Source organism: Pleurodeles waltl, chromosome 3_2 (assembly GCF_031143425.1).
Source record: "Pleurodeles waltl isolate 20211129_DDA chromosome 3_2, aPleWal1.hap1.20221129, whole genome shotgun sequence".
Classification (NCBI taxonomy): Eukaryota; Metazoa; Chordata; class Amphibia; order Caudata; family Salamandridae; genus Pleurodeles; species Pleurodeles waltl.
In genome coordinates this window covers 213,092,964-213,119,941 of record NC_090441.1, presented here as the reverse complement: position 1 = coordinate 213,119,941, position 26,978 = coordinate 213,092,964, and the positions used below count along the sequence as shown (strand labels likewise).

The window sequence follows — 26,978 nt, the reverse complement described above, 5'->3', positions numbered from 1 at the left end:
CCCTTTTTCACCCCTGTGTTCGAAAACAATTTGTTTGAGGCAAGCGTGGCTGTAGATGCACATGCTGTGCATACTCCTGCCTACAGTGTTGGGCCCGGATGTGTGCACGTTGTTTTTCGAGTCATGAGGTACTGTGACTCCTCCTCTTGCGATGACCCACATTTTTTTTCCACTGTCGAGTTTGAACTTGTGTTCCTGTGCTCCTATTCAATACCATCTTGGTGCTATCTTCGGTCTACACAGGCTCCCTCCCTCCATCAATATTTCTCGCTTGATCGAGTTTCTCTCCATTTCGAGTTGATGACTCCAGCTTCAACGGGGCGACTGTGGGCCTTCCCCCTTTGTGGCCGCCTTTTTCTCCTGACTGCACCACCCGCCAACCATGCCTCCATGGTGATGGAACTGACGCCGTTCCACTACTGTCCTCGTTGTCACCTGAAATACCCTATGACAGATCTCCATCAGGTCTGTAATTTGCATCTGTCTCCTGCCACTCCTTTCGCTCTGGGAAAGCCCTCTGCGGCCGTTGAGCTTGACATTTCGAGATGTTGCATAGGAGCGGAGATGACACACCAGACCTCTTCAACCCGAGGACATCGAGGCAGAACACTACCCAGGACCGTTGGCCACAAATGAAGCAGCTTTCTCCCCTGACCACCGCTCCAGGATGGAGATCGAGGATATTGCACCAGCCCAACCAGCAGTGACTATGGTACTCCCTCACCCTCGACACCGCTCGCAGGCTGAGCATCCCCTTTCTAAGGGTCATCCAGCCACTCTGGAGTACCAAAGACAGGCTGACACTGACCTTGGGCCATGATTGCACTGACCACCATCTTTGGATGAAATGCGCAGCTCTGGCTTGGCGCCAAAGAACCTACTGAGGTCAACTGCTTCGGCGATGGCCAGTACATAGCTGAAATGGCTTCCTGCACTTAAGAAGTCCAGGGAATTGGAATTGGAGTTTGTAGGGACATGTAGGGGTGCCCACACACTCAGGGACCTGCACCCTGCCCTTAGGGCTGGAAGGGGCTACCATAGGGGTGACTTACAGTGGCCTGGTGTAATGACCAGCAGTGAAAGGGTCATGCACCTTTCCACGCAGGCTGCAATGGCAGGCCTGCAGGCACATTTTGCATGGGCTCCCATGGGTGGCATAATACATGCTGCAGCCCATGGGGGGGACCGTGGTGTACCAATGCCCTGGGCACCTAAGTACCATATAGTAGGGACTTACAGTGGTCCACCAGTGTAGGAGGCTGGACTGGCTTGTAGTGAGTACCAAGGGGTCCTTGCACCAGGCCCAGTTATCCCTTATTAGTGTATAGGGTGTCTAGCAGCTTAGGCTGATAGATAATGGTAGCTTAGCAGAGCAGCTTAGGCTGAACTAGGAGAAGAGTGAAGCTCCTACAGTACCTCTAGTGTCACTTGCACAATATCATAAGAAAACACAATACACAGATATACTAAAAATAAAGGTACTTTATTTTTATGACAATATGCCAAAGTATCTCAGGGAGTACCCTCAGTATGAGGATAGCAAATATACACAAGATATATGTACACAATACCAAAAATATGTAGTATAGTCTTAGAAAACAGTGTGAACAATGTATAGTTACAATAGGATGCAATGGGGACACATAGGGATAGGGGCAACACAAACCATATACTCCAAAAGTGGAATGCGAACCACGAATGGACCCCAAACCTATGTGACCTTGTAGAGGGTCGCTGGGACTATTAGAAAATAGTAAGGGTTAGAAAAATAGCCCACCCCAAGACCCTGAAAAGTGAGTGCAAAGTGCACTAAAGTTCCCTAAAGGACATAGAAGTCGTGATAGGGGAATTCTGCAGGAAAGACACAAACCAGCAATGCAACAACGATGGATTTACAGTCGAGGGTACCTGTGGAACAAGGGGACCAAGTCCAAAAGTCACCAGCAAGTCGGAGATGGGCAGATGCCCAGGAAATGCCAGCTGTGGGTGCAAAGAAGCTGCTACTGGACAGTAGAAGCTGAGGATTCTGCAGGAACGACAAGGGCTAGAGACTTCCCCTTTGGAGGATGGATCCCCCACGCCGTGGAGAGTCGTGCAGAAGTGTTTTCCCGCCGAAAGACCGCCAACAAGCCTTGCTAGCTGCAAATCGTGCGGTTAGGGTTTTTGGATGCTGCTGTGGCCCAGGAGGGACCAGGATGTCGCCAATTGCGTCTGGGGACAGAGGGGGCGTCGAGCAAGACAAGGAGCCCTCTCAGAAGCAGGCAGCACCCGCAGAAGTGCTGGAACAGGCACTACGAAGAAGAGTGAAACAGTGCTCACCCGAAGTTGCACAAAGGAGTCCCACGTCGCCGGAGAACAACTTAGAAAGTCGTGCAATGCAGGTTAGAGTGCCGTGGACCCAGGCTTGGCTGTGCACAAAGGATTTCCACCGGAAGTGCACAGAGGCCGGAGTAGCTGCAAAAGTCGCAGTTCCCAGCAATGCAGACTGGCGTGGGGAGGCAAGGGCTTACCTCCACCAAACTTGGACTGAAGAGTCACTGGACTGTGGGAGTCACTTGGACAGAGTTGCTGGATTCAAGGGACCTCGCTCGTCGTGCTGAGAGGAGACCCAGAGGACCGGTAATGCAGTTCTTTGGTGCCTGCGGTTGCAGGGGGAAGATTCCGTCGACCCACGGGAGATTTCTTCTGAGCCTCTAGTGCAGAGAGGAGGCAGACTACCCCCACAGCATGCACCACCAGGAAAACAGTCGAGAAGGCGGCAGGATCAGCGTTAGAGTTGCAGTAGTCGTCTTAGCTACTTTGTTGCAGTTTTGCAGGCTTCCAGCGCGGTCAGCAGTCGATTCCTTGGCAGAAGGTGAAGAAAGAGATGCAGAGGAACTCTGATGAGCTCTTGCATTCGTTATCTGAGGAATCCCCAAAGACAGAGACCCTAAATAGCCAGAAGAGAGGGTTTGGCTACTTAGGAGAGAAGATAGGCTCCTTCAGGTTTTGCTAGCCTATCAGGAGTCTCTGACGTCACCTGCTGGCCCTGGCCACTCAGAGCAGTCCAGTGTGCCAGCAGCACCTCTGTTTCCAAGATGGCAGAGGTCTGGAGCACACTGGAGGAGCTCTGAGCACCTCCCAGGGGAGGTGCAGGTCAGGGGAGTGGTCACTCCCCTTTCCTTTGTCCAGTTTCGCGCCAGAGCAGGGCTGAGAGGTCCCTGAACCGGTGTAGACTGGCTTATGCAGAAATGGGCACCATCTGTGCCCATGAAAGCATTTCCAGAGGCTGGGGGAGGCTACTCCTCCCCTGCCTTAACACCTTTTTCCAAAGGGAGAGGGTGTAACACCCTCTCTCTGAGGAAGTCCTTTGTTCTGCCTTCCTGGGCCAGGCCTGGCTGGACCCCAGGAGGGCAGAAACCTGTCTGAGGGGTTGGCAGCAGCAGCAGCTGCAGTGAAACCCCTGAAAAGGCAGTTTGGCAGTACCAGGGTCTGTGCTACAGACCACTGGGATCATGGGATTGTGCCAACTATGCCAGGATGGCATAGAGGGGGCAATTCCATGATCATAGACATGTTACATGGCCATATTCGGAGTTACCATGGTGAAGCTACATATAGGTAGTGACCTATATGTAGTGCACGCCTGTAATGGTGTCCCCGCACTCACAAAGTCCGGGGAATTGGCCCTGAACAATGTGGGGGCCCCTTGGCTAGTGCCAGGGTGCCCTCACACTAAGTAACTTTGCACCTAACCTTTACCAGGTAAAGGTTAGACAGATAGGTGACTTATAAGTTACTTAAGTGCAGTGTAAAATGGCTGTGAAATAACGTGGACGTTATTTCACTCAGGCTGCAGTGGCAGGCCTGTGTAAGAATTGTCAGAGCTCCCTATGGGTGGCAAAATAAATGCTGCAGCCCATAGGGATCTCCTGGAACCCCAATACCCTGGGTACCTCAGTACCATATACTAGGGAATTATAAGGGTGTTCCAGTAAGCCAATGTAAATTGGTAAAATTGGTCACTAGCCTGTTAGTGACAATTTGAAAGAAATGAGAGAGCATAACCACTGAGGTTCTGGATAGCAGAGCCTCAGTGAGACAGTTAGTCATAACACAGGTAACACAGTCAGGCACACTTATGAGCACTGGGGCCCTGGCTGGCAGGGTCCCAGTGACACATACAACTAAAACAACATATATACAGTGAAAAATGGGGGTAACCTGCCAGGCAAGATGGTACTTTCCTACACAACCCCCCCCAAACGAAGGACAATAAGACTAGTCATTCCCTGATGGGTCTTCATTGTCTAAGTGGAAATATCTGGAGAGTCCATCTGCATTGGAGTGGCTACTCCCAGGTCTATGTTCCACTGTATAGTCCATTCCCTGTAGGGATATGGACCACCTCAACAATTTAGGATTTTCACCTTTCATTTGTTTTAGCCAAAGTAGAGGTTTGTGGTCTGTCTGAACAATGAAGTGAGTGCCAAACAGGTATGGCCTCAACTTCTTCAGTGCCCAGACCACAGCAAAGGCCTCCCTCTCAATGGCAGACCAACGCTTTTCTCTAGGGGTCAACGTCCTACTAATAAAAGCAACAGGTTGATCCTGGCCCTCAGAATTAAGTTGTGATAGGACTGCCCCTAATCCTAATTCAGATGCATCAGTTTGGACATAGAATTTTTTAGAGTAACAAGGGCTTTTCAGGACGGGTGCAGAGCACATGGCCTGCTTCAGCTCCTCCAAAGCTTTCTGACAGTTTGCTGTCCATAATACATTTTTAGGCATTTTCTTGGATGTGAGGTCATTAAGAGGGGCTGCAATGGAGCCATAGTTCTTAATGAACCTCCTGTAATACCCAGTGAGGCCTAGAAAGGCTCTCACCTGAGTCTGAGTAGTAGGGGGAATCCAATCTATAATAGTTTGGATTTTCCCCTGAAGTGGTGCAATCTGTTCCCCACCAACAAGGTGTCCCAGATAAACCACCTTCCCCTGCCCTATCTGGCACTCTGAAGCCTTGATAGTGAGGCCTGCCTTTTGCAGGGCCTCCAAAACTTTCCATAGGTGGACCAGGTGATCATCCCAGCTGGAGCTAAAGACAGCTATATCGTCCAAATATGCTGCACTGAAAGCTTCCAGCCCTTGCAGGACTGTGTTCACCAACCTTTGAAAAGTGGCAGGTGCATTTTTCAATCCAAAAGGCATTACTGTGAACTGGTAATGTCCTCCAATGGTTGAAAATGCAGTTTTAGCTTTAGCATCTTCTGATAATTTGATCTGCCAATACCCTGCAGTCAAATCAAAAGTGCTTAGATACTTGGCAGATGCCAGTGTATCTATGAGCTCATCTGCCCTGGGTATAGGGTGAGCATCAGTTTTGGTTACCTGGTTGAGACCTCTGTAGTCTACACAAAACCGCATTTCCTTTTTTCCATCTTTGGAATGAGGTTTTGGTACAAGTACCACAGGAGAGGCCCATGGACTTTCAGAGTGCTCAACCACTCCCAGTTCAAGCATTTTCTGCACCTCTTGCTTTATGCGGTCTCTGACATGGTCAGGCTGCCTATAGATCTTACTTTTGACAGGCAAGCTGTCTCCAGTATCTATAGTGTGCTCACACCAAGAAGTGGTACCTGGCACAGTAGAGAAGAGTTCAGAAAACTGACCCAGGAGATTTATGCAATGGTCTTTCTGCTCAGCAGTAAGACAATCAGCCAAAACTACACCTTCCACTAGAGCATCTTGTTCTGTGGAAGAGAAGGGATCAGGTAGAGGATCACAGTCTTCTTCCTGTCCCTCATCAGTTGCCATGAGCAGGGTGAGATCAACTCTGTCATAGTAGGGTTTCAGGCGGTTGACATGGAGCACCCTAAGGGGACTCCTGGCAGTGCCTAAGTCAACTAAGTAGGTGACTTCACCCTTTTTCTCAACAATTGTGTGGGGCCCACTCCATTTATCTTGGAGTGCTCTTGGGGCCACAGGCTCCAAGACCCACACTTTCTGCCCTGGTTGGTACTGAACCAAAACAGCCTTCTGATCATGCCATTGCTTCTGGAGCTCTTGGCTGGCCTGAAGGTTTTTACTGGCCTTTTTCATGTATTCAGCCATCCTTGATCAGAGGCCAAGTACATAATCCACTATATCTTGCTTTGGAGCTTTTAAAGGTTGTTCCCAACCCTCCTTAACAAGTATTAGTGGACCCCTAACAGGGTGTCCAAAAAGAAGTTCAAAGGGGCTGAAGCCCACTCCTTTCTGGGGTACCTCCCTGTAGGCAAAAAGGAGGCATGGTAAAAGGATATCCCATCTCCTGCGGAGGTTTTCAGGGAGACCCATAATCATGCCTTTGAGAGTTTTGTTAAATCTCTCCACCAGTCCATTTGTTTGTGGATGATAGGGTGTAGTGAACTTATAAGTCACACCACACTCCTTCCACATGGCCTTTAAGTAAGCAGACATGAAATTGCTTCCCCTGTCTGATACCACCTCTTTTGGGAAGCCCACCCTGGAAAATATTCCCAGGAGGGCCTTTGCCACTGCAGGAGCTGTAGTGGTCCTTAGAGGAATTGCTTCAGGGTATCTGGTGGCATGGTCCACTACCACCAAGATAAACCTATCGCCTGAAGCAGTAGGAGGGTCAAGGGGGCCAACTATGTCAACCCCTACCCTTTCAAAGGGAACCCCAACCACAGGCAGTGGACTAAGGGGTGCCTTTGGAGTGCCACCTGTCTTGCCACTGGCTTGACAGGTTTCACAGGACTTACAAAATTATTTTGTGTCCTCAGACATTCTAGGCCAATGGAACAAGCCTGTCCCAAGTTTTCATTTGCCCCAAATGTCCAGCAAGGGGAATGTCGTGAGCAAGAGTTAGGAGGAACTTTCTGTACTCCTGAGGAATCACTAATCTCCTGGCAGCTCCAGGTTTTTTATCCCTTGCTTCAGTGTACAAGAGGTTGTCCTCCCAGTAAACTCTGTGAGAGTCACTGACATCCCCATTTGCTTGTTTGACAGCTTGCTGTCTTAGACCCTCTAGTGTGGGACAGGTCTGCTGTGCCACACTCAGCTCCTCCCTGGCAGGCCCCCCTTCACCCAAAAGCTCAGCAGTGTCTGCTTCCAGCTCCTCTGGTGTAGGTTCTGCACAGGGTGGAAATTCTTCTTTCTCAGAAGTAGAATCCACTGTAGAGGGAGGGATAGTAGGAAGTGCTTTACTTCTACTAGCCCTAGCTTTAGGGAGCACTTGGTCCATTGTTTCAGGATCCAAGTTTCCCTGTCCTTTTTGCTTTTTGGCCTGAGCCCTGGTTAAAGCAAAAATATGCCCTGGAATGCCCAGCATTGCTGCATGGGCCTCCAACTCCACATCTGACCAAGCTGATGTCTCCAAATCATTTCCTAGTAGACAGTCTACAGGTAAATCTGAGGCTACCACAACTTTCTTTGGACCAGTAACCCCCCCCCCGTTGAGATTTACAACAGCCATGGGGTGGCTAAGTGTGTTGTTGTGAGCATCGGTTACTTGGTACTGGTGACCAAGTAGGTGTTGTTCAGGGTGGACCAGTTTCTCTATCACCATTGTGACACTGGCACCTGTGTCCCTGTAGGCCTGAACCTCAACACCATTTATTAGGGGTAGTTGCTTGTACTTATCCATGTTAAGGGGACAAACAACCAAGGTGGCTAAATCAATAGCCCCCTCAGAGACTAACACAGCCTCTGTGGTCTCCCTAATCAGACCGACCCCAACTAAGTTACCAATAGTGAGCCCAGCTACTCCCTTAGATTGGCTATTAGTAGGTTTGCTCCCACCACCACTGCTATTAGTAGGGACACTAGGTGTAGCAGTAGGGGTTGTAGTGGTAGGAGGCTTGGTGCTTTTCTTTGGACAACTGGGATCTGTTGTCCAATGGCCTTTTATTTTACATAAATAGCACCATGGTTTCTTTTCTTTGTTTTGATTAAAAGAGGATTTGGGCCCACCACCCCCACCAGAGTGTTTTTGTGGGCCTGATGAAGACTCATTTTTAGATTTGTCCCCACCCTTGTCAGAAGACATACCATCCTTCTTCTTATTGCCATCTTTGTCACCCCCTGTATGAACTTTTCTGTTCACCCTTGTTCTGACCCATTTGTCTGCCTTCTTTCCCAATTCTTGGGGATAGGTCAGATCAGAGTCCACCAAGTACTGGTGCAACAAATCAGACACACAGTTATTAAGAATATGCTCTCTCAGGATCAAGTTATACAGGCTGTCATAATCAGTAACTTTACTGCCATGTAACCACCCCTCCAAGGCCTTCACTGAATGGTCAACAAAATCAACCCAGTCTTGTGAAGACTCCTTTTTGGTCTCTCTGAACTTTATCCTGTACTGTTCAGTGGTTAAGCCATAACCATCCAGGAGTGCATTCTTAAGAACTGTGAAATTATTGGCATCACTTTCTTTCACAGTAAGGAGCCTATCCCTACCCTTTCCACTAAATGATAGCCATAAGATAGCAGCCCACTGCCTTTGAGGGACATCCTGTACAACACAGGCCCTCTCAAGTGCAGCAAACCACTTGTTAATGTCATCCCCCTCCTTATAAGGGGGAACTATCTTGTGCAGATTCCTGGAATCATGCTCTTTTGCAGGATGACTATGGGGAATACTGCTGCTGCCACTATGGGTTTCTAAACCCAATTTCTGTCTTTCTCTCTCTACTTCTAAGCACTGTCTATCCAAATCCAGCTGTTGCTTCTTGAGCTTCAGTCTGGTTTGTTCCACTCTCAATCTATTGAGCTCCCTTTCTAACAATCTGTCATCAGGGTGGGTGGGAGGGACATGCCTTGAAACAGAGGTGTGATGAGAATGGACAGAAGGAGACCAGTCCCTTGCAGAAGGCATCCTAACAGCTTGGTTAACAGAAACATCACTTCTACTGTAGTGAGAAGGAATACTCTTGCTATGATGTGAGGCAACACCATCTGTATGGTGTGACTCTACCTCAGTACCAACTATGCTAGGCTGTCTAGTAATGGGCAGGCTAGGAAGTTTCTTTCCTAAATCTTTTTCTAGGGGAGTCCCTGGATCAGATTGGGAACCATTAGCTACTTTTTCAACAGATGGGGCCCTTTTGGCCTTATCTTGTTCTCTAAGCATGTTAAGCAACAATTCCAAAGAAGGATTCTTCCCTACACTCAAACCTCTTTCTATGCAGAGACTCCTTGCTCCTTTCCAGCTAAGGTGATCATATGCAAGTTTGGACAGATCAACATTTTGGCCTGTGCCAGACATTTTAGAAGAGTTTAAGTGATAGAAAAAGTGAGAAAAAGTTTTTCAGAACTTTTAGAAAGACAGAAAAAAACTTTTTAAGACTTTTAGAAAGTTTAGAAGTACTTTTCAGCACTTAGAAAAGAGTGAAAAGAGAAAATGCAAAACATTTTAGTTATATGTACACACACTGAACTTGTTTTGTATATTTTTCTCTTATGAAAAGTACAATGACGAGTGGTAAGTAGTCTCAAAGCACTTATCCCACCGCTGCACAACCAATGTAGGAGGCTGGACTGGCTTGTAGTGAGTACCAAGGGGTACTTGCACCTTGCACCAGGCCCAGTTATCCCTTATTAGTGTATAGGGTGTCTAGCAGCATAGGCTGATAGATAATGGTAGCTTAGCAGAGCAGCTTAGGCTGAACTAGGAGACGAGTGAAACTCCTACAGTACCACTAGTGTCACTTGCACAATATCATAAGAAAACACAATACACAGATATACTAAAAATAAAGGTACTTTATTTTTATGACAATATGCCAAAAGTATCTCAGTGAGTACCCTCAGTATGAGGATAGCAAATATACACAAGATATATGTACACAATACCAAAAATATGTAGTATAGTCTTAGAAAACAGTGCGAACAATGTATAGTTACAATAGGATGCAATGGGGACACATAGGGATAGGGGCAACACAAACCATATACTCCAAAAGTGGAATGCGAACCACGAATGGACCCCAAACCTATGTGACCTTGTAGAGGGTCGCTGGGACTATTAGAAAATAGTAAGGGTTAGAAAAATAGCCCACCCCAAGACCCTGAAAAGTGAGTGAAAAGTGCACTAAAGTTCCCCAAAGGACATAGAAGTCGTGATAGGGGAATTCTGCAGGAAAGACACAAACCAGCAATGCAACAACGATGGATTTCCAGTCGAGGGTACCTGTGGAACAAGGGGACCAAGTCCAAAAGTCACCAGCAAGTCGGAGATGGGCAGATACCCAGGAAATGCCCGCTGCGGGTGCAAAGAAGCTGCTCCTGGACAGTAGAAGCTGAGGATTCTGCAGGAACGACAAGGGCTAGAGACTTCCCCTTTGGAGGATGGATCCCCCACGCCGTGGAGAGTCGTGCAGAAGTGTTTTCCCGCCGAAAGACCGCCAACAAGCCTTGCTAGCTGCAAATCGTGCAGTTAGGGTTTTTGGATGGTGCTGTGGCCCAGGAGGGACCAGGATGTCGCCTATTGCGTCTGGGGACAGAGGGGGCGTCGAGCAAGAAAAGGAGCCCTCTCAGAAGCAGGCAGCACCCGCAGAAGTGCCGGAACAGGCACTACGGAGAAGAGTGAAACGGTGCTCACCCGAAGTTGCACAAAGGAGTCCCACGTCGCCGGAGAACAACTTAGAAAGTTGTGCAATGCAGGTTAGAGTGCTGTGGACCCAGGCTTGGCTGTGCACAAAGGATTCCCGCCGGAAGTGCACAGAGGCCGGAGTAGCTGCAAAAGTCGCGGTTCCCAGCAATGCAGTCTGGCGTGGGGAGGCAAGGGCTTACCTCCACCAAACTTGGACTGAAGAGTCACTGGACTGTGGGGGTCACTTGGACAGAGTTGCTGGATTCAAGGGACCTTGCTCGTCGTGCTGAGAGGAGACCCAGAGGACCAGTAATGCAGTTCTTTGGTGCCTGCGGTTGCAGGGGGAAGATTCCGTCGACCCACGGGAGATTTCTTCAGAGCTTCTAGTGCAGAGAGGAGGCAGACTACCCCCCAGCATGCACCACCAGGAAAACAGTCGAGAAGGCAGCAGGATCAGCGTTACAGAGTTGCAGTAGTCGTCTTAGCTACTTTGTTGCAGTTTTTCAGGCTTCCAGCGCGGTCAGCAGTCGATTCCTTGGCAGAAGGTGAAGAGAGAGATGCAGAGGAACTCTTGCATTCGTTATCTGAGGAATCCCCAAAGACAGAGACCCTAAATAGCCAGAAAAGAGGGTTTGGCTACTTAGGAGAGAAGATAGGCTAGCAACACCTGAAGGAGCCTATCACAAGGAGTCTCTGACGTCACCTGCTGGCCCTGGCCACTCAGAGCAGTCCAGTGTGCCAGCAGCACCTCTGTTTCCAAGATGGCAGAGGTCTGGAGCACACTGGAGGAGCTCTGGACACCTCCCAGGGGAGGTGCAGGTCAGGGGAGTGGTCACTCCCCTTTCCTTTGTCCAGTTTCGTGCCAGAGCAGGGCTGAGAGGTCCCTGAACCGGTGTAGACTGGCTTATGCAGAAATGGGCACCATCTGTGCCCATGAAAGCATTTCCAGAGGCTGGGGGAGGCTACTCCTCCCCTGCCTTCACACCATTTTCCGAAGGGAGAGGGTGTAACACCCTCTCTCTGAGGAAGTCCTTTGTTCTGCCTTCCTGGGCCAGGCCTGGCTGGACCCCAGGAGGGCAGAAACCTGTCTGAGGGGTTGGCAGCAGCAGCAGCTGCAGTGAAACCCCTGAAAAGGCAGTTTGGCAGTACCAGGGTCTGTGCTACAGACCACTGGGATCATGGGATTGTGCCAACTATGCCAGGATGGCATAGAGGGGGCAATTCCATGATCATAGACATGTTACATGGCCATATTTGGAGTTACCATTGTGAAGCTACATATAGGTAGTGACCTATATGTAGTGCACGCGTGTAATGGTGTCTCCGCACTCACAAAGTCCGGGGAATTGGCCCTGAACAATGTGGGGGCACCTTGGCTAGTGCCAGGGTGCCCTCACACTAAGTAACTTTGCACCTAACCTTTACCAGGTAAAGGTTAGACATATAGATGACTTATACGTTACTTAAGTGCAGTGGTAAATGGCTGTGAAATAACGTGGACGTTATTTCACTCAGGCTGCAGTGGCAGGCCTGTGTAAGAATTGTCAGAGCTCCCTATGGTTGGCAAAAGAAATGCTGCAGCCCATAGGGATCTCCTGGAACCCCGATACCCTGGGTACCTCGTACCATATACTAGGGAATTATAAGGGTGTTCCAGTAAGCCAATGTAAATTGGTAAAATTGGTCACTAGCCTGTTAGTGACAATTTGAAAGAAATGAGAGAGCATAACCACTGAGGTTCTGGTTAGTAGAGCGTCAGTGAGACAGTTAGTCATAACACAGGTAACACAGTCAGGCACACTTATGAGCACTGGGGCCCTGGCTGGCAGGGTCCCAGTGACACATACAACTAAAACAACATATATACAGTGAAAAATGGGGGTAACATGGCAGGTAAGATGGTACTTTCCTACAACCAGTGTATCAATTGTGGGGTGTAAAGGGTACCAAAACAACCAAATTTACAGGAGAGAGCACAATCATGGGGGTCCTGGTTAGCAGAATCCCAGTAAAACCAGTCTAAGCACACTGACAACAGGCAAAAAGTGGGGGTAACCATGCCAGAAAGAAGGACTTTCCTACAAGGCTATACACAGCATGTGTATCTACAGCTACACACACCTCAAACTGAAAATCTTACGTACTCCGTAAGATCTGTAAGTGGCATGTAGTGGTGTGGATCACATGCACCCTCCATCCTCCCCAGAAGCCTGAGGCCATAGCAGTGTTATTTCTATCTCACTATCCTCCTTCTTTGCATGGGCATCTCGCTATACTTCACATTGCACTCTCACCCGCCATATGGGAAGGCACTCTGAAAGAGGAGTCGATAACCATGCGCATTACAAGACAGAGGAAGGAGTAATAGAACCTCATGACCTCTTAGAAGAAAAACACCTTGCGCGCATCCAGGCCCAACACTAGATGGGAGGAGTATGCACAGCCTGTGAATCTACAGCACTTCATGCCACGAAGAGATGCTTGCTGGGTAAGGAACGTTTCCCTTTCGGAGCACATGTGGCTTCTGTTCACACCAGTGGGTATTTGGAGCAGACAGCCAGCACTTGGTACATGCAGCTGTCTTCTCACTAGGCTAAGAACATTGAATATCATCCTGCACCTTTTGTCTTCAGGAGTTCCTTTTAGCACAGACCTTTCTGCATTCACTCTCTTTTGGAGTTAAAAACACCCTGATTCTCCCATATATCTACTCTCTCTGTAGCTGAGCTCCTGCTATTCCCTGCTTTTCTAGTGCCCCAGTCCACACATCTAGTCTGTCTGTTGGGAACACGTTTGTAGCTGACCCAGCTCAATGTTCACTATTCTTGTGATGTAAATTAGTCTGTGTGCTGAAGACCCCAATTTAGCTAGTCATTCTTGACCTTCTTTTCATCCAACCTGTCCTCTGCTTGTCCATTCACTCTCCACTCTTTCTAGATTAGCTTGTGTCTTGCAGCTGACGTTGCCACATTTGTCCCCCCCCCCCTTTCCTCCATCTCTCCGTTCTTCCTGCATATGTGTCTTAGGTGCATCATCCTGTCTCTATGTAAGCTATCTCTTCTGTGCTCATTCCTCAATCTTGGACTAGAGCAGACTGAGTGTCTGGTAGCTCACATCACCACACTTGCTCTCCATCACGGATTTTTCAGTTTATCCTGCATCGTTGTCCACTGCACACTTTTCGTATCCGTAACTGAGGTGTCCCTTCCCCTTCTCATTGCTTCACTGCTCTTTTATTGATATTCTAGACCATCCTGCAAATCCTGTACCCAGTTCTGGAGGCCAATCTCAGCAAGATTCGCTCGCAGAGCGAGGAGATCGTAAAACTGCAGTGTTTAAAGTGTAGGACAGAGTTCAACCAGCCTCCGATCCCAGCGGTCTACAACAATGAAGAGGAGTTGACTGTAGGAATGGAAGGTAACCATCTCTGTGCTCTTGATAAGATGAGTCTGATAGACATCAAGTTGTAGACTCCTCACCTTAGATTTTCCCCCAGGCATCAGTCTTGATATGAAGATTTTTCTCATGCAGTACCGCTGTGTGCAGTTAGGTGGCATTGATCGGTGTGGCGGCGTTTGCACCGGATATGACCTTGCGGGTCCTATCTAGGTGCCACCCTGGAGCTCTGATGTCAGATTGGTGTTTTCAGTGCCAGCCTGCACTGACCCGAAGAAAGAGCTACACCTCAGTCACATCAGTATAAGGTGCTTTTTTTGACTAATTGTTGAAGCTTTTTTGAGTCTGTCTTCTTTTTGAAGATGTCTTTGCATTTGCCCTAACTTCAAGCCCTGCGGATCCCGTCACTAGGCGATGTCCATGACAGATCTGCACCTCATGTGCCTTGGTGTCTGGAGCGCCACCACGACCCAAAGTCGTGCTCCGAGTGCCGGGCCATGGATCCAAAGTCTTTGAAGGAGCGGTCCCTAAAGCTGATGGCAGCCTAGCGCTCGACCCCACATAAGTCCCGATCTCAGTCAAGAAGGAGGTCTCTGGATCGGTCGAGGAGTTCCCCCTCCTTGTCGTCCCACTCCAAGCCCACTGGACTATCAGGTAAGTCAAGGCGTTAGACAAAGAAAGCGAAATGTTTTTTGACTTCACCTCGTCCATCGGTCAACGAGAGAGTGAGAGTGTCACCGATGTAGGCCTTCCTCTGAGGAGTCTGCATCTGGGCTGACTCTGCACCTCCCCGAATTTTCTGGGAGCTGGAGCGACCCCTGCCCAACTTAATGAGTTTTATGAGGCCATCTGCCACATTTTTGGCAGTCTGACTTTGCTGGCTTACCTTTGGGCATTCGGAGTCACAAGGGGCTCTTTCAGGTTCCACGCCGACAGCTTTGGCCTCGGCTCTGAGGATCCGTTACTGGTTCTAGACCGATGTTGGTCATACCCATTCGACCTTCCCCAGCGCCGGTCCTGACATTGATGCTCCTGGCGCTGCTCGTGTCCCCAGGTGGCGCTGACACCATCCTCATTGTCGACTCCAACATGGAGCCGGTTGGGCGTCATACGACACCGACTCAGCACCGACAGGAGCCTTGCCCCCTACGGCGGATCATGAGCCTTATTCCTTTGGGCTGAGTTATGGTGAGGAGTGTGAGGGGTCGCTGGACCCTTTAGAATACCAGCTCCAAGACCCCATGGACTGGTGTACGGACCTGGGTGAAGCCATTGGAATGAATACCTCCCCAGATACTGGCATGCTGTCCCCCCCCTACCATGGCTACCGTGTCGACAGAGGAGGAAACTTCATATTCAATGGTGGTGTGGAGAGCGGCGGAGGTCCTGGACCTCGAGCTGCCTTTGGTAGCAGTCAGGACTAACCTCCTGACAGAGGTGCTTCAGTCTGGGGCATCTTCCTCAAAACCTCTTCTCCCCTTTAATGAAGCTACTGGGTACCTGTCCCAAACCCAACACAGGGGCTCCTGTGAACAGGACAGTTGCCCACTGCTATTGCCCTGCACTGGGTGACCCAGGTTTCCTGACGCAGCACCCCACCCCTGACAACTTGGCCACTCAAGCCTCCACCTCCCAGGGCGCATTCTCTTCCACACCCCAGGATAAGAAATCCAAGTGGCTGCCGCACCTGGGAAGAAAATGTTTTATTCTGCCAGCCTGGAATTGCGGTTCATGAACACTGCATGCCTTTTAGGTCATTATTCCCACATGCTGTGGGATACGGTTGCACAAGTGCTGCCACTGGTCCCGGAGGAGACCCCGGCTGTACTCCCCAAGCAGTTGCTGATGGAAGAGATGCAACAAAGTTCACAATCTGATGTGGACTAGACCCGACAAACTCACTGGGCAGAGCGGTTGCTTTGACAATAACCTTGAGGCGCCACACCTGGTTGAGGACATCTGGTTTTTCGAGGGATGTCCAAGCTAATGTCATGGACTTGCCTTTTGATGCCACCAGTCTCTTCAGAGAGAAAGTAGACTTGGTACTCGAGCGCTTCAAGGATTCTTGTGCTACAGCCAGGTCTTTGGGCCTTGTGGCGGCCCCTCCTCCCCCTCAGTCTGCTTTTCACCCCGTGGTTACGGAAGGGGCACCCAGCCACATCTGTTCCCCTTCAGCCACTGTGCCGTGCATGCTGCCCAGCCTCTACGTGGCTGGGGATGTGGGATCCACCATCCTCGTGAATCAGGAATCTGACTCTCAACCCCCCCCCCTCCCATCTGCAACTGCCTCCAATCCTTCCTAGACTGAATCTCCCCCACCAGGGACCAGTCGGAGGCAGGATTCGCCATCATCTGCTCCACTGCCAATCTATGATGTCAGACTAGTGTGCTTTGCAGATAGTCCAAAGGGGCTACTCCCTCCCCTTTGTGACTAACCCTCCATCCATGCCACCATCCTACGATCGAATGACGGAGGTTCACTTGGCACTTCTCCAAAAGTAAGTTATGGCTCTCTTGTCCAAGAGAGCCATAAAGAGGGTTCCCATGCCAGAAGTCGGTCATGGTTGCTATTCCCGCTACTTTCTGGTACCTCCGTCCTATCCTAGAAATTCGGTCCCTCAGTCTTTCTCAAGAAGTTCAAAATGCTCACTCCGACTCAGGTTTTATCTGCCCAGAAGACTGGATGGTAGTGTTGGACTTACAGGATGCGTATTTCCATATCCCTGCCGTGCCTGCCTACATCAGTAGGACACAAGCACTTCCAGTTCACTGTGCTCCCCTTTGGTCTTACCATTGCCCATCGGATGTTCACCAAGGTGATGACGGTGGTTGCAGCTCATCTGCGGATGTTAAGGGTGTCAGTCTTCCCCTATCTGGACAACTGGCTGTTGAAGGCAAGTTCGCCCCAGGCTGTCTTCTCCCACCTCCAGGCTACGGCAGACCTCCTGCATTTGCTGGTGCTCAGTATAAACGTGACAAAGTCAACCCCTGACTCCCTCTCGGAAGCTCCCTTTCATTGGAGCTGTTCTGGACACACTGCAGGTTTGGGCTTATCCTCCCAAGCGGCGAGTCCAGGATATTCAGCCTATGATACCGAGGTTTCAGCCTCTATCCTGGACTTCGGTGAGACTACTTCTGAGGCTGCTGGGCTTCATAGCCTCCGGCATCCTACTGGTGACACATGCCAAGTGGCAAATGCCATCTCTGCAGTGGAACCTGAAGTTCAGATTTCGGAGGGAGCTGCACGAGATATACAATGGTGGCTAACGAACCTAGATTGGGACCGAGGGAGATACCTCTCCCTTCTCTATCCAGATCTGACAGTAGTGAAAGATACGTCACTCATGGGATGGGGCGCCACCTGGGAGTGGTAGAGATCGAAGGCATCTGGTCTCCGTCTTGAGTCTGGACTCCACATCAATCTGTTGGAGCTCCGGGTGGTCAGACTAGCATTGAAAACATTACTTCCCTTTCAAAAGGAAGATAGTGCAAGTGGTCACAGACAACACCACCGCCATGTGGTAATGCAACAAGCAGGGCAGGGTGGGGTCGTGGACCCCTTGTCAAGAGGCTCTGCACCTCTGGACATGGCTGGAACAACAGGTGGTTCAACATTTGGCAGGTTCTCTGAACACCAGAGCGGATGAACTTAGCTGACAATGCTTAGTCGATCACAAATATTGTCTTCATCCAGAGGTGGCACAAGAAGTTGGTGACAAGTCTGTTGACCCCCTTTCTGCCGCTCTCCCTGAGATTCTGTTGTTTAAACTTTCTTTGGCCCAGCAGGGCTCTGCTTGGGCACTCCTAAAGGTTACCTGTCTGCCATTTCTGTTTTTTTTTTTTTTTTTTTTTTACAGTTGACTGATTAGCCTTGCTTGTTTAAATCTCCCATTATAAACAGGCTACTTAGAGGCCTTACTCAAATATTTCCTCCATCTCCATTCATCATGCCCCAATGGAATTTGAATTTGCTTCTGACATTCCTGGTGTGCGCTCCTTTTGAGCCTTTCCACAGTTGTCCTCTCAGGCGTCTCACTTTGAAAACCGTGATCCTTGTGGCCATTACATCTGCCCTCAGGCTGAGTGAGCTGCAAGCATTGGCATCTAAGCCACCCTACCTTTCCCTCTATTCCGACAAAGTGGTGCCTTGCACCAGGGCTTCCTTTTCGCCACAAGTGGTCACGCTCTTTCATGTAGGCCAATCCATCACCTTGCCTACTTTTTACGTACCCTCCACATCCTTCTAAGGAAGAGGAGAGACTCCACCACCTGGACCCAAAAGAGCGTTGGCATTCTACCTTGATCATACAATAGAGTTCCTGGTAGATGATCAACTCTTTGTTGGTTGTGTTGATGCGAAGAAAGGTCTGGCAGTGCAGAAGTGGACCATCTCCTGATGGGTCGTAATCTTCATTAAAGCCTGCTATGCACTGGCAAAGAAGCAACCACCCGGAGGTTTACGTGCTCATTCTACTAGTGCTACAGCTGCGACCACTGCATTAGCACGCGGATGGCAAGTCCTTGACAACCTCTCAGGCAGCATTGTGGGCATCTCTGCCTGGACAGTCAGGTCTGTAGGGACGGGCATTTTATCCGTTCGGTCGTGCAGGACTTTCGAGTATGATCCTAGTCCGCAGACCCACCTCCGGGGATGATATTTCTTGGGTATTTAGTCAAAGCAAAGAAATGTGCAACTAGATGTCTCTATCAGATGGACAAGTTACTTACCTTTGGTAATGCCTTATCTGGTAGAAACAATATCTAGTTGTAGATTACCGTAACATCCACCCACCCACCCTCCCTGCTCTGCGAACTGAGTTCCAGGGACAGCGACTCCCCTTTTAGGGCCCTAGTTTTGGTGCACCAGTGCTCAGTGTTCTTCATGGTTCTGCGCTTCTAGAGTGGAAAGCCCTGAAAAGGGCGGCACCCATATCATACCCGTGACATTAATCTGGCGCAGACAATATCAACGACTGACCCAGAGCCGATTGACTCCACCTAAAGGCGTATAGGAGTACTGCAAGATCGGATCTAGACTGATGCCTGGGGGGAAATTCCAAGGTAAGGAATCTGCAACTAGATATTGCCTCTTCTAGATAAGGCGTTACCGAAGGTAAGTGACTTGTCCTTCTGGAAGACCGAGTGTGAATATGGTACATACCACAACCTTGGTGATGGGGGTGTGCGGTCTTGCATAAGGTGCTGCTTCATCTACCTGGGAGATGTTGTGGTGGCTACAAGTGGGCAGTAGGGGAATCTGTCCCTTAGTTTAGGTATTTACTAATGTAGAAGCTTAAGAAAGCAGTGCAGGCCACCTCAGAGCGCCATAGACAAAAGGAAAAGCAGCGTGAATGAGAAGAATGTTAAACGTCAGTGTGGGCGTCCAGTCAGATGAGGAGGGTAAGCCGAGATCTTACACTGTCACCTCTAGGAAGATAAGTTTGTTGAAAACTTGTTTGAAAAGTTGAAGCATTGCCTGTAAAATTGGGGGCCTAGGGGAGGGCCTTTTTTGTATGTACAGATTTCTCAACCCAAGCTCCAGGCTAACTGTAGCACACTGAAGGCCTCTCGGCTGACCCCACAGAGTGATGACTGTGAGAGCCCACTCACAGCAAAGCAGTTGCTATAACCTAAAGCAGACAGGGAAGAATATTACCCCGCACCCCCTTCCGTTATTCCTGTTCCCTTCTGTTTGATTTGTTTTCCTGGTATCTGCAGCGGAAAATGAGCTGTGCTGCTCTTACCAACACTGCTCTTCTTCTGTTGGGGACACCCAGCCCTGGATCCTGCATAACGTGTACAGGTCCTGCGCCTCAGGGCCTGCAGGCACATTCTGCTGAGACTGATTTAAATCTAAGGGTTCTCGACCCATACATGCAGAACAGCAAGTTTGATGCCGTGCCCTTGGCTCTGACGGGGGCCAATCATGGAGGAGAATGGGTGGTGTTCCTACATTTAAAGGGTTACTATTTTCATCTTTGTCAATGACATATACTTCCTCTGACTTGGGGAGGAAAAAAAGTTGATGGATTGAATGCTTGAATTAGTCTCAGGCATTGGTAATAACTAGGGGCCACATTCCAGGCTATCTTTTTTGCCTCTGGGCAATTTTGGCCACATCAGTGAGGTATAGTTTCATTATGATGGCCATGTGTGTACCAGACCAGTGTCTGTGGATATCCATTGCACTTAGGGTAATGCACTGAGGAGAACAAAAAGGTGATGAGTGGAATTGCTGAATTAATCCCAGCCACGGGTACATCAAGGGGTTCTCTTCCTGTTCAACAGAGAGTAAAAAATGTTGTGTTGTTGAGGAGATCTTGGTGATGTTCCATGGGGATGAGAAGTGGAGAGATCTCTTGACCGGTGGGAAGTTTGTTGGTTCAACCAGCAGAAGTTGTGCAGGCCATGGCAGAGTTCTGTGCTGCAGAGTGACTGTAGGGCTTACCATGGTCTATCCATCGCCTGTATCTGTTTCCTTTGGCTACTCTGTAATTATCCAGGTGGAGATGATGGTTTTGCGGGAACAGCACACAGTTTGGATGGAATTGGTTTACATTATAAATTGACTTAAATATGCTTATGTCATGGTTTTAGAAGCTGTCTCACGTGCCACTCCTGTGGAATGCCCAGCCTGTGCCAGTGATCACGTTGTCATACTACCCTCTACCTCCGAGCGAGCAGAGATGCGATCCAGCACCCCACTGTTGCCAGCACAACAGTCCAGTGATAACCTTACAAGAGATACAGCCTTGCTGGTGAGTGTTTAGCCGTACTGGTACACCCCTCTCATCCATCCCTCCCTTCACCCTTTGGCGTAGTGATGTCTGTCTGGTATTTTCTCAGGGAAATTAGTATGGTTCCTCATTTCGGTTCTCAATCATGGGTTCTCTCTGATACCCCTAAATGTACACAATCTATGCATGCTTGTGGGATCTCCAATGCACGTTTTGAAAAATGCATCAAAACTATCAAAACATCCTGTAAGATGCAAGTCTGTGACTTCTTTTTAGTTTTAACAAATGCTGTTTTCTTAACTTAAAACACAAAATGGATAATGTAGTCTGTTACTAAACCATAGACCAGAATACACAAATTCATGTATGCAAATAGATTTCAGCAGGAGGTTTCAACCATCAAAGTATGTGTTGTGTAGTCAGAATCAGTACAATAGTGTTTGGCAAAGGTGTGACCTGATCACCAGGTGTCTGTCCTACAATGTCCTTTCGACAGCAGCTGTTTTTCCTCTTGCAGAATAAGCCTTGTGTTTGACCAGCAAACTTGGCTCTGTTCACTTAGCAATAGTCTTTCTTATTGATACTTTAACCCCAGATTCCTCAACTTGTGGCTCTTCCTAGACATCAGACAATAGCTCTGCCATAGCCTATGCGCACTGGCATGTGGCACCATTGAAACTCTGTCCCACCTACAGACAACGAGACAAAGCCTCTTCTAGGCGCTACCCCTCTTCTCTGAGGTCACTTCCTCTTTTTTCACACCCTTCGATGTGAACCCTGTTCTGCTCCCACCGTTTACTTTACAGTCAGTGTTTTTCTGATTTTCTTTTTTTTTTTTCTCTTTTATCACTGTGGACATCTTTTGCACTGAGAGTACGCAGTGGTGCAGATATGTTACACCTACAGTTCTGAATTGTAGTTCTTACCACAGATTCCTCACTTAAAAATTATACCTCCGGGGCCAGACGGAAGGTGAAAGTTCTCACAGCAGTTCTCTCGTGCACCACTAGGTGGCATCGTGCGGCTCCCTGTTGGCCTTGTTCTGCCGCAGAAGTATCAGAGTGGACTTATACATAGGAGCTTTGCCTCTGGTCCTTTCTTTCCACACCTGCCACACGTGGTCCAGAGCTATGCTCCCTTTTATGCGTCAGTTGCTGAATCCTTTCCAAATCCTCTTTTCCAGTGCGCAGGGGAATGACGTCGCCACCAAAGGCTACAGGGTTAACTGTGATGCGACTGTTGGAAACAGATGTCGGTGATGCACCCATGCGGGGTCTGCCTCTGGGGTTTAGGCTCAGGCATGACTCTCAGACATGCGAAGAATGTGCCACGGTACAGCTGCTGGTGACCAGGGACTGTGAAGCGTGTGGGGCCAACCGGTCTAAGCAAAAAATCACCAGAGCCACAGAATTTGTACTCTTCTTAGTTTGTCTTTTTCTATTGATAAATGAATTATATAATCACCAGTTCATTCAGTTCAAAACTATCATATTACTAAAAAAGAAAAGCTATAATATCGGATTGCGTGGAGCTTTAACCGCACGGAGTTTTGATACAAAGATGCTGGAGATGCCGACACGTGCTTCGCGGACACAGTGCGCTTCTTCAGAGCATAAGTTATAGAACAAACCGGACTTAACATTCATTCAAAAAGCTCCTGGGTGCACATATAGTTCGTAAAAAGACCAGTTCCTTGTCTTAAAAAATTGCATATCCTAGGTTTTCAAGCATGTTCCTGCCTGAATAATTGCGCACTCGCAAAATACAAAGTATCCATTCACATCACACTGGACGATTTCACAGTCCTAGCTTGGTTCATGCTCCCACCTTTTCGCTTCCAAGCTGCTCGCTACAAAATATCCATCTCTTGTCAGAAGATCGGTCACTCCTTGTTGCTTTTGCCTTCAACCTCAAAAGACGGTGACTCCATTTAATGTGGTCCTAAGACCCTATGGATACTTGGTCTAAGCCTTGCATTTGCCCTCCAGTGAACAGCAAACAGCCAGATGGCACAGACCGGCATCTCACCTGGCGACCTGGCTTTACTTATGCATCATCTGGAGAGCTTTGGAGGTCCAGGACTCCACATGCAAATTACATCATAATCTGTTTCCTACTCCCCCTCCAGACAGGTAGTTGAAAAGGATTTAGGCATTCGGGAAACAAATGTTCTTGAGGCCAGTTTATCATTAAAGCCTGTCGTTAGGGTCTGCTGTTAATCTGTTAGAGGCACACCCTCTGGGACATGACCAGCCAGATCTTATCGGAAGCCCGACGGAGTTTTGGGCCTCTTTGGCTCAAACCATTCAGGATGGTCACGATGCTGTCAAGTATGTACTTAGGGCTGGCCTCAATGCTAGTGAATGTTTGGGGAAAGTAATAGGCATTGCTGTGGTGCTTCGTTGCATGCGTAGATGCGAGTGTGTGACTTTTCCAGAGATGCGCAAGCTTCCCTTGTGGATATGCCCTTCGATGGGTCTCGCCTGTCTAGCAGGATCCCTGGCGCAGTCCTTGAATGCTTCAAGAAAAGCAGACCATTGCTCCCACAATTGGCACACCCCTGGCACACAGCTAAGTCCCTTGTATAAAGTACCAGTGGTACCAAGGGCTCTCAGACCAGGGAGGGTCCCTAAGGACTGCAGCATATATTGTGCCACCCTAAGGGACCCCTCACCAAACACATACACACCGCCATTGCAGATTGTGTGTGTTGGTGGGGAGAAAAAGGCAAAGTTGACATGGCATCCCTCTTGGGGTGCCATGCCCACAAACCACTGTCTGTGGCATAGGTAAGTCACCCGTCTATCAGGCCTGACAGCCCTAAGGCAGGGTGCACTACACCACAGGTGAGGGCATACACACTGTAGGAGCATATTGTCCATTCTTAGGCATTGTAAGTGCAGTGTGGCCATATTGAGTATATGGGCTGGGAGTTAGTCATTATGAACTCCACAGCTCCATGATGGCTTCACTGAAGTCTGTGAAGTTTGGTATGAAACGTCTCAGCACAATAAACCCACAATGATGCAGCTGCTGGATTTAGTGTACAGTGCACACAGACGACATCTAAAAGATGCTCTCTGTATTTTACCCAACATTTTAGTGCAGGGCTGACCAGTCTGTGCCAATCTGCCACTAACAGACAGGTTTCTGACCCCATGGGGTGAGAGACTTTGTGCTCTCTGAGGTCAGAAACAAAACCTGCTCTAGGGGGGAGGTTCTTCACCCCCCCCCCCCTTGCAGGAACTGTAACACCTGGTGGTGAGCCTCAAAGGCTCAGGTCTTCTGTTACAGTACCCCAACAACACTCCATCTAGTGGAGATGCCCACCCCCTGGACCAAGCCCCACTTTTGGTAGCAAGTTTGACGGGAAAATTAGGTAAAGCAGGAAGGAGTGACCACTGCAGCTAGGACCACCCTTAAGGTGTCCAGAGCTGAAGTGACACCCTCCTTACAGAATCCTCCATCTTATTTTGGAGGGTAGGAACCATTAGGGTTAGGAATGTCCCCCTGCTCCCCATAGGGAGAGGGTACCAGAAGGGTGTAGCCACCCTCAGGGACGGTAACCATTGGCTACTGCCCTCTGACCTCTCGAATGCCTCTAAATCTAGTATTTAGGGGCTCCCCTGAACCTCCCCCACCAGATTACTGGAGACCTCAAGAAGAAAGAAGGACTGCTAAGCCGACCCCAGCAGTGTAGTCTCCAGACGACAACTGACTTGGCCCCAGCCCTACTGGCCTGTCTGCAGCTTCAAAGACCCCTGCTTCAAAAAGGCGATGCATCCTGCAAGACCAGTGACCTCTACAAACCTCCAAAGGACTGCCTGCCCACCAGAGGACCAAGAACTTCTGAGGACAGCGGCCCTCTCCAAAGGAAATCTCCAGAAGGACTCCAGAGCCACCCCGGATCTGCGAGCCCTGTCCATTCTGCACCTGACGCCCACAGCCCAAGTCCAGGTGACCCACCGTTCCAGAGAAGGTCCCCAGGCGATTGTGACCTCGAGTCCATCCTGGGTTGACCCCGTCCTGGCCAACATGACGACGACTGCAGCCTGAATCTAGAGACCTCCCCTGACCGCGACCGGATCCGACGAAGATTCCCGACACCTAAAGGTACCCCTGCACCTGCAGCCCCCTGGCTGTGAGGAATCAGATTAGTGGTCCAGCAACGTCAAGTGGGCGTCTCTCCTTGCTGTCCAGCCTTTGGTTTTCCGGAACCGACTCCCTGGACCCAGCCTGCAGCATATTTGTGACCCTGGGGTTCCCTTATTGAAAAGCATTGGGCGCCCGATGCTGTGTTTGCACACTGCACCCGGCGCTCCTGTGCTGCTGAGGGTGTGTGTTTGGTGCTGACCTGAACCCGTTCCACCCCCCACGCCTGTGTCCCGAAACTGTAGGTACTTACCTGCAATCACTTTTCTACTAAGTCCCCCCAGTCCTCATAGGATTCCATTGCAAACTCGACACCAACTTTGACCTCAGCACCCATTGGCCCCCTGCAATTTTGGGGTCAACTTGAAGTTTGACCTGCGGACATCCTAACCCCTGAAGACTGGAATTGTTTGTTTTGTACTTACCTTTTAAATGTGCTAAAACTCCGCCACCCCCTCCCTCCACCCTCTTGCGGGACTCTATTGACTTTAATGAAAAATTGCACTGTCAACTTCTGAAATTGAAAAGTGTTACTTACTTGTAAACTGCTGTATCTACAAAACCCAAACAAAGTACATTTGATACATATGCCTGTATTTACGTGCAACAAAGATCCTTTGGTTCAAGTAATAAAATAACAACATATATTTTTGGTATGTAAAAACAATTGTCCTGGAGTTAGTCATTGAATGTATGCCTCATTTCTTGACTGTGTGTGTACAACTAATGCTTTGCACTGCCCTCTGATAAGCCTAACTGCTCGACCACACTATCACAAAAGAGAGCGTTAGTATTATCCACTTTAGCCTCTGTTAAGCCTCTGGGGAACCCCTGGACTCTGTACACACCATACCTCATTTTTGTGTAGTATATACAGTCAGCTTCCTACAGCTCACACTTGCCCACTCTGTCTAGATGGTTGTCTTGGGCCTTCAGGATGTGTACTTTAATGTGCCAGTCCTGCAGTGCCACAGACGTTGCCTGTGTTTCCAGGTAGACCAGGTTTGCCATGCACCCCTTTGGTCTTACTGACACCCGTCCAGTGTTCACAAAGTGTTGGTCGCCTCCCATTATTGAAGGTTGGGAATACCAGTTTGCCCCTACCTCGAAGACTGGACTTTGAAGGAGGACTTGCCGCAGTCCGTAATAGAACACGTCCAGATGACTGCAAACCCTTTGACAACTTTAGGGCTTGCAATCAATCAATGAGTCGAAGTCAAAAGTGACTCCTTCAGAAAGGCTTCCTTTTATCAGTACTCCTCTGGACATTGCGGGTCCCTGGCCTTTCCTCATTTGCAATGAGTCTAGGACATTCAGGCTAAAATCCTGCCTTGGTCCTGGATGTAGGTGTGAGTGGCTGTAAGGCCTCTTGACCTGCCGGCCTCATGCACCCTGCTTGTCCACTTTGCCAGGTGGCATATGCAAGCTCTGAAGAGGGATCTGAAGTGTCCGTGGTCCCAGTAACAAGGATCCCAACTCCATGTTTCAGAGGAGACTTCTCAGGATCTGAAGTGGGGGCTACCCAGCCGCAACCTGACCATAGGCAGACCCCGCTCCCTTTTCCATCCAGAGCAGACGTGGGGACTGATGTATGACTGCTGGGTTGAGGAGGCCATCTGGGAGAGGTGGATATCAGAGGGCTTTGGTCTGTGGCTCCACATAAGTCTGTTGGAGCTGCAGCCGTCTAGTTGGAGTTGAAGGCTTTCCTGCAGTATATTGGGGGAAAGGCAGGTGCAGCTCTCACAGGGACACCACCGTCATGTGGTACTGCAGAGTATGGTGGGCTGAAGGAAGTTCTGGGTCCAAAAGCTGCTGTATCTCTGCAATGCCAGGATGGACAAGCTCAGCTGGCAACACCTGGTGGATCACAGATGGCAACTGAATGCTGTGGTGGTGCAGGGCGTTTTCTGAATGTGGGAAAAGCCCTGGCTAGATCTTTTCTCCACCGTCAACAATGCGCAGTGTCCAGACTTCTGCATGTTGGAGTTAACAAGGATGTTCTCTTTAGCCGATGCATTCAAGCTAGAGTGGAACCCGAGGTTGCTGTCCTTTCCACCTCAGCCTCTTCTACCCTGATTTGTAACATGACTTTAAGATGTCCTAAAGCAGCTGTATGC

At 49.2% G+C, this 26,978-nt stretch overlaps 1 protein-coding gene across 2 annotated transcripts in view; it reads left to right on the top strand.

Moving 5' to 3' along the window:
• STK11IP (serine/threonine kinase 11 interacting protein) overlaps window positions 1-26,978 on the top strand; it is a 214,385-nt gene that overhangs the window by 117,723 nt on the left and 69,684 nt on the right. For both annotated transcript variants that reach the window (XM_069227211.1, XM_069227210.1), the window contains 2 exons: window positions 13,825-13,993; window positions 20,570-20,730. In XM_069227211.1, the coding sequence (XP_069083312.1) occupies window positions 13,825-13,993; window positions 20,570-20,730 (330 nt within the window). The remainder of the gene's footprint in view (window positions 1-13,824; window positions 13,994-20,569; window positions 20,731-26,978) is intronic.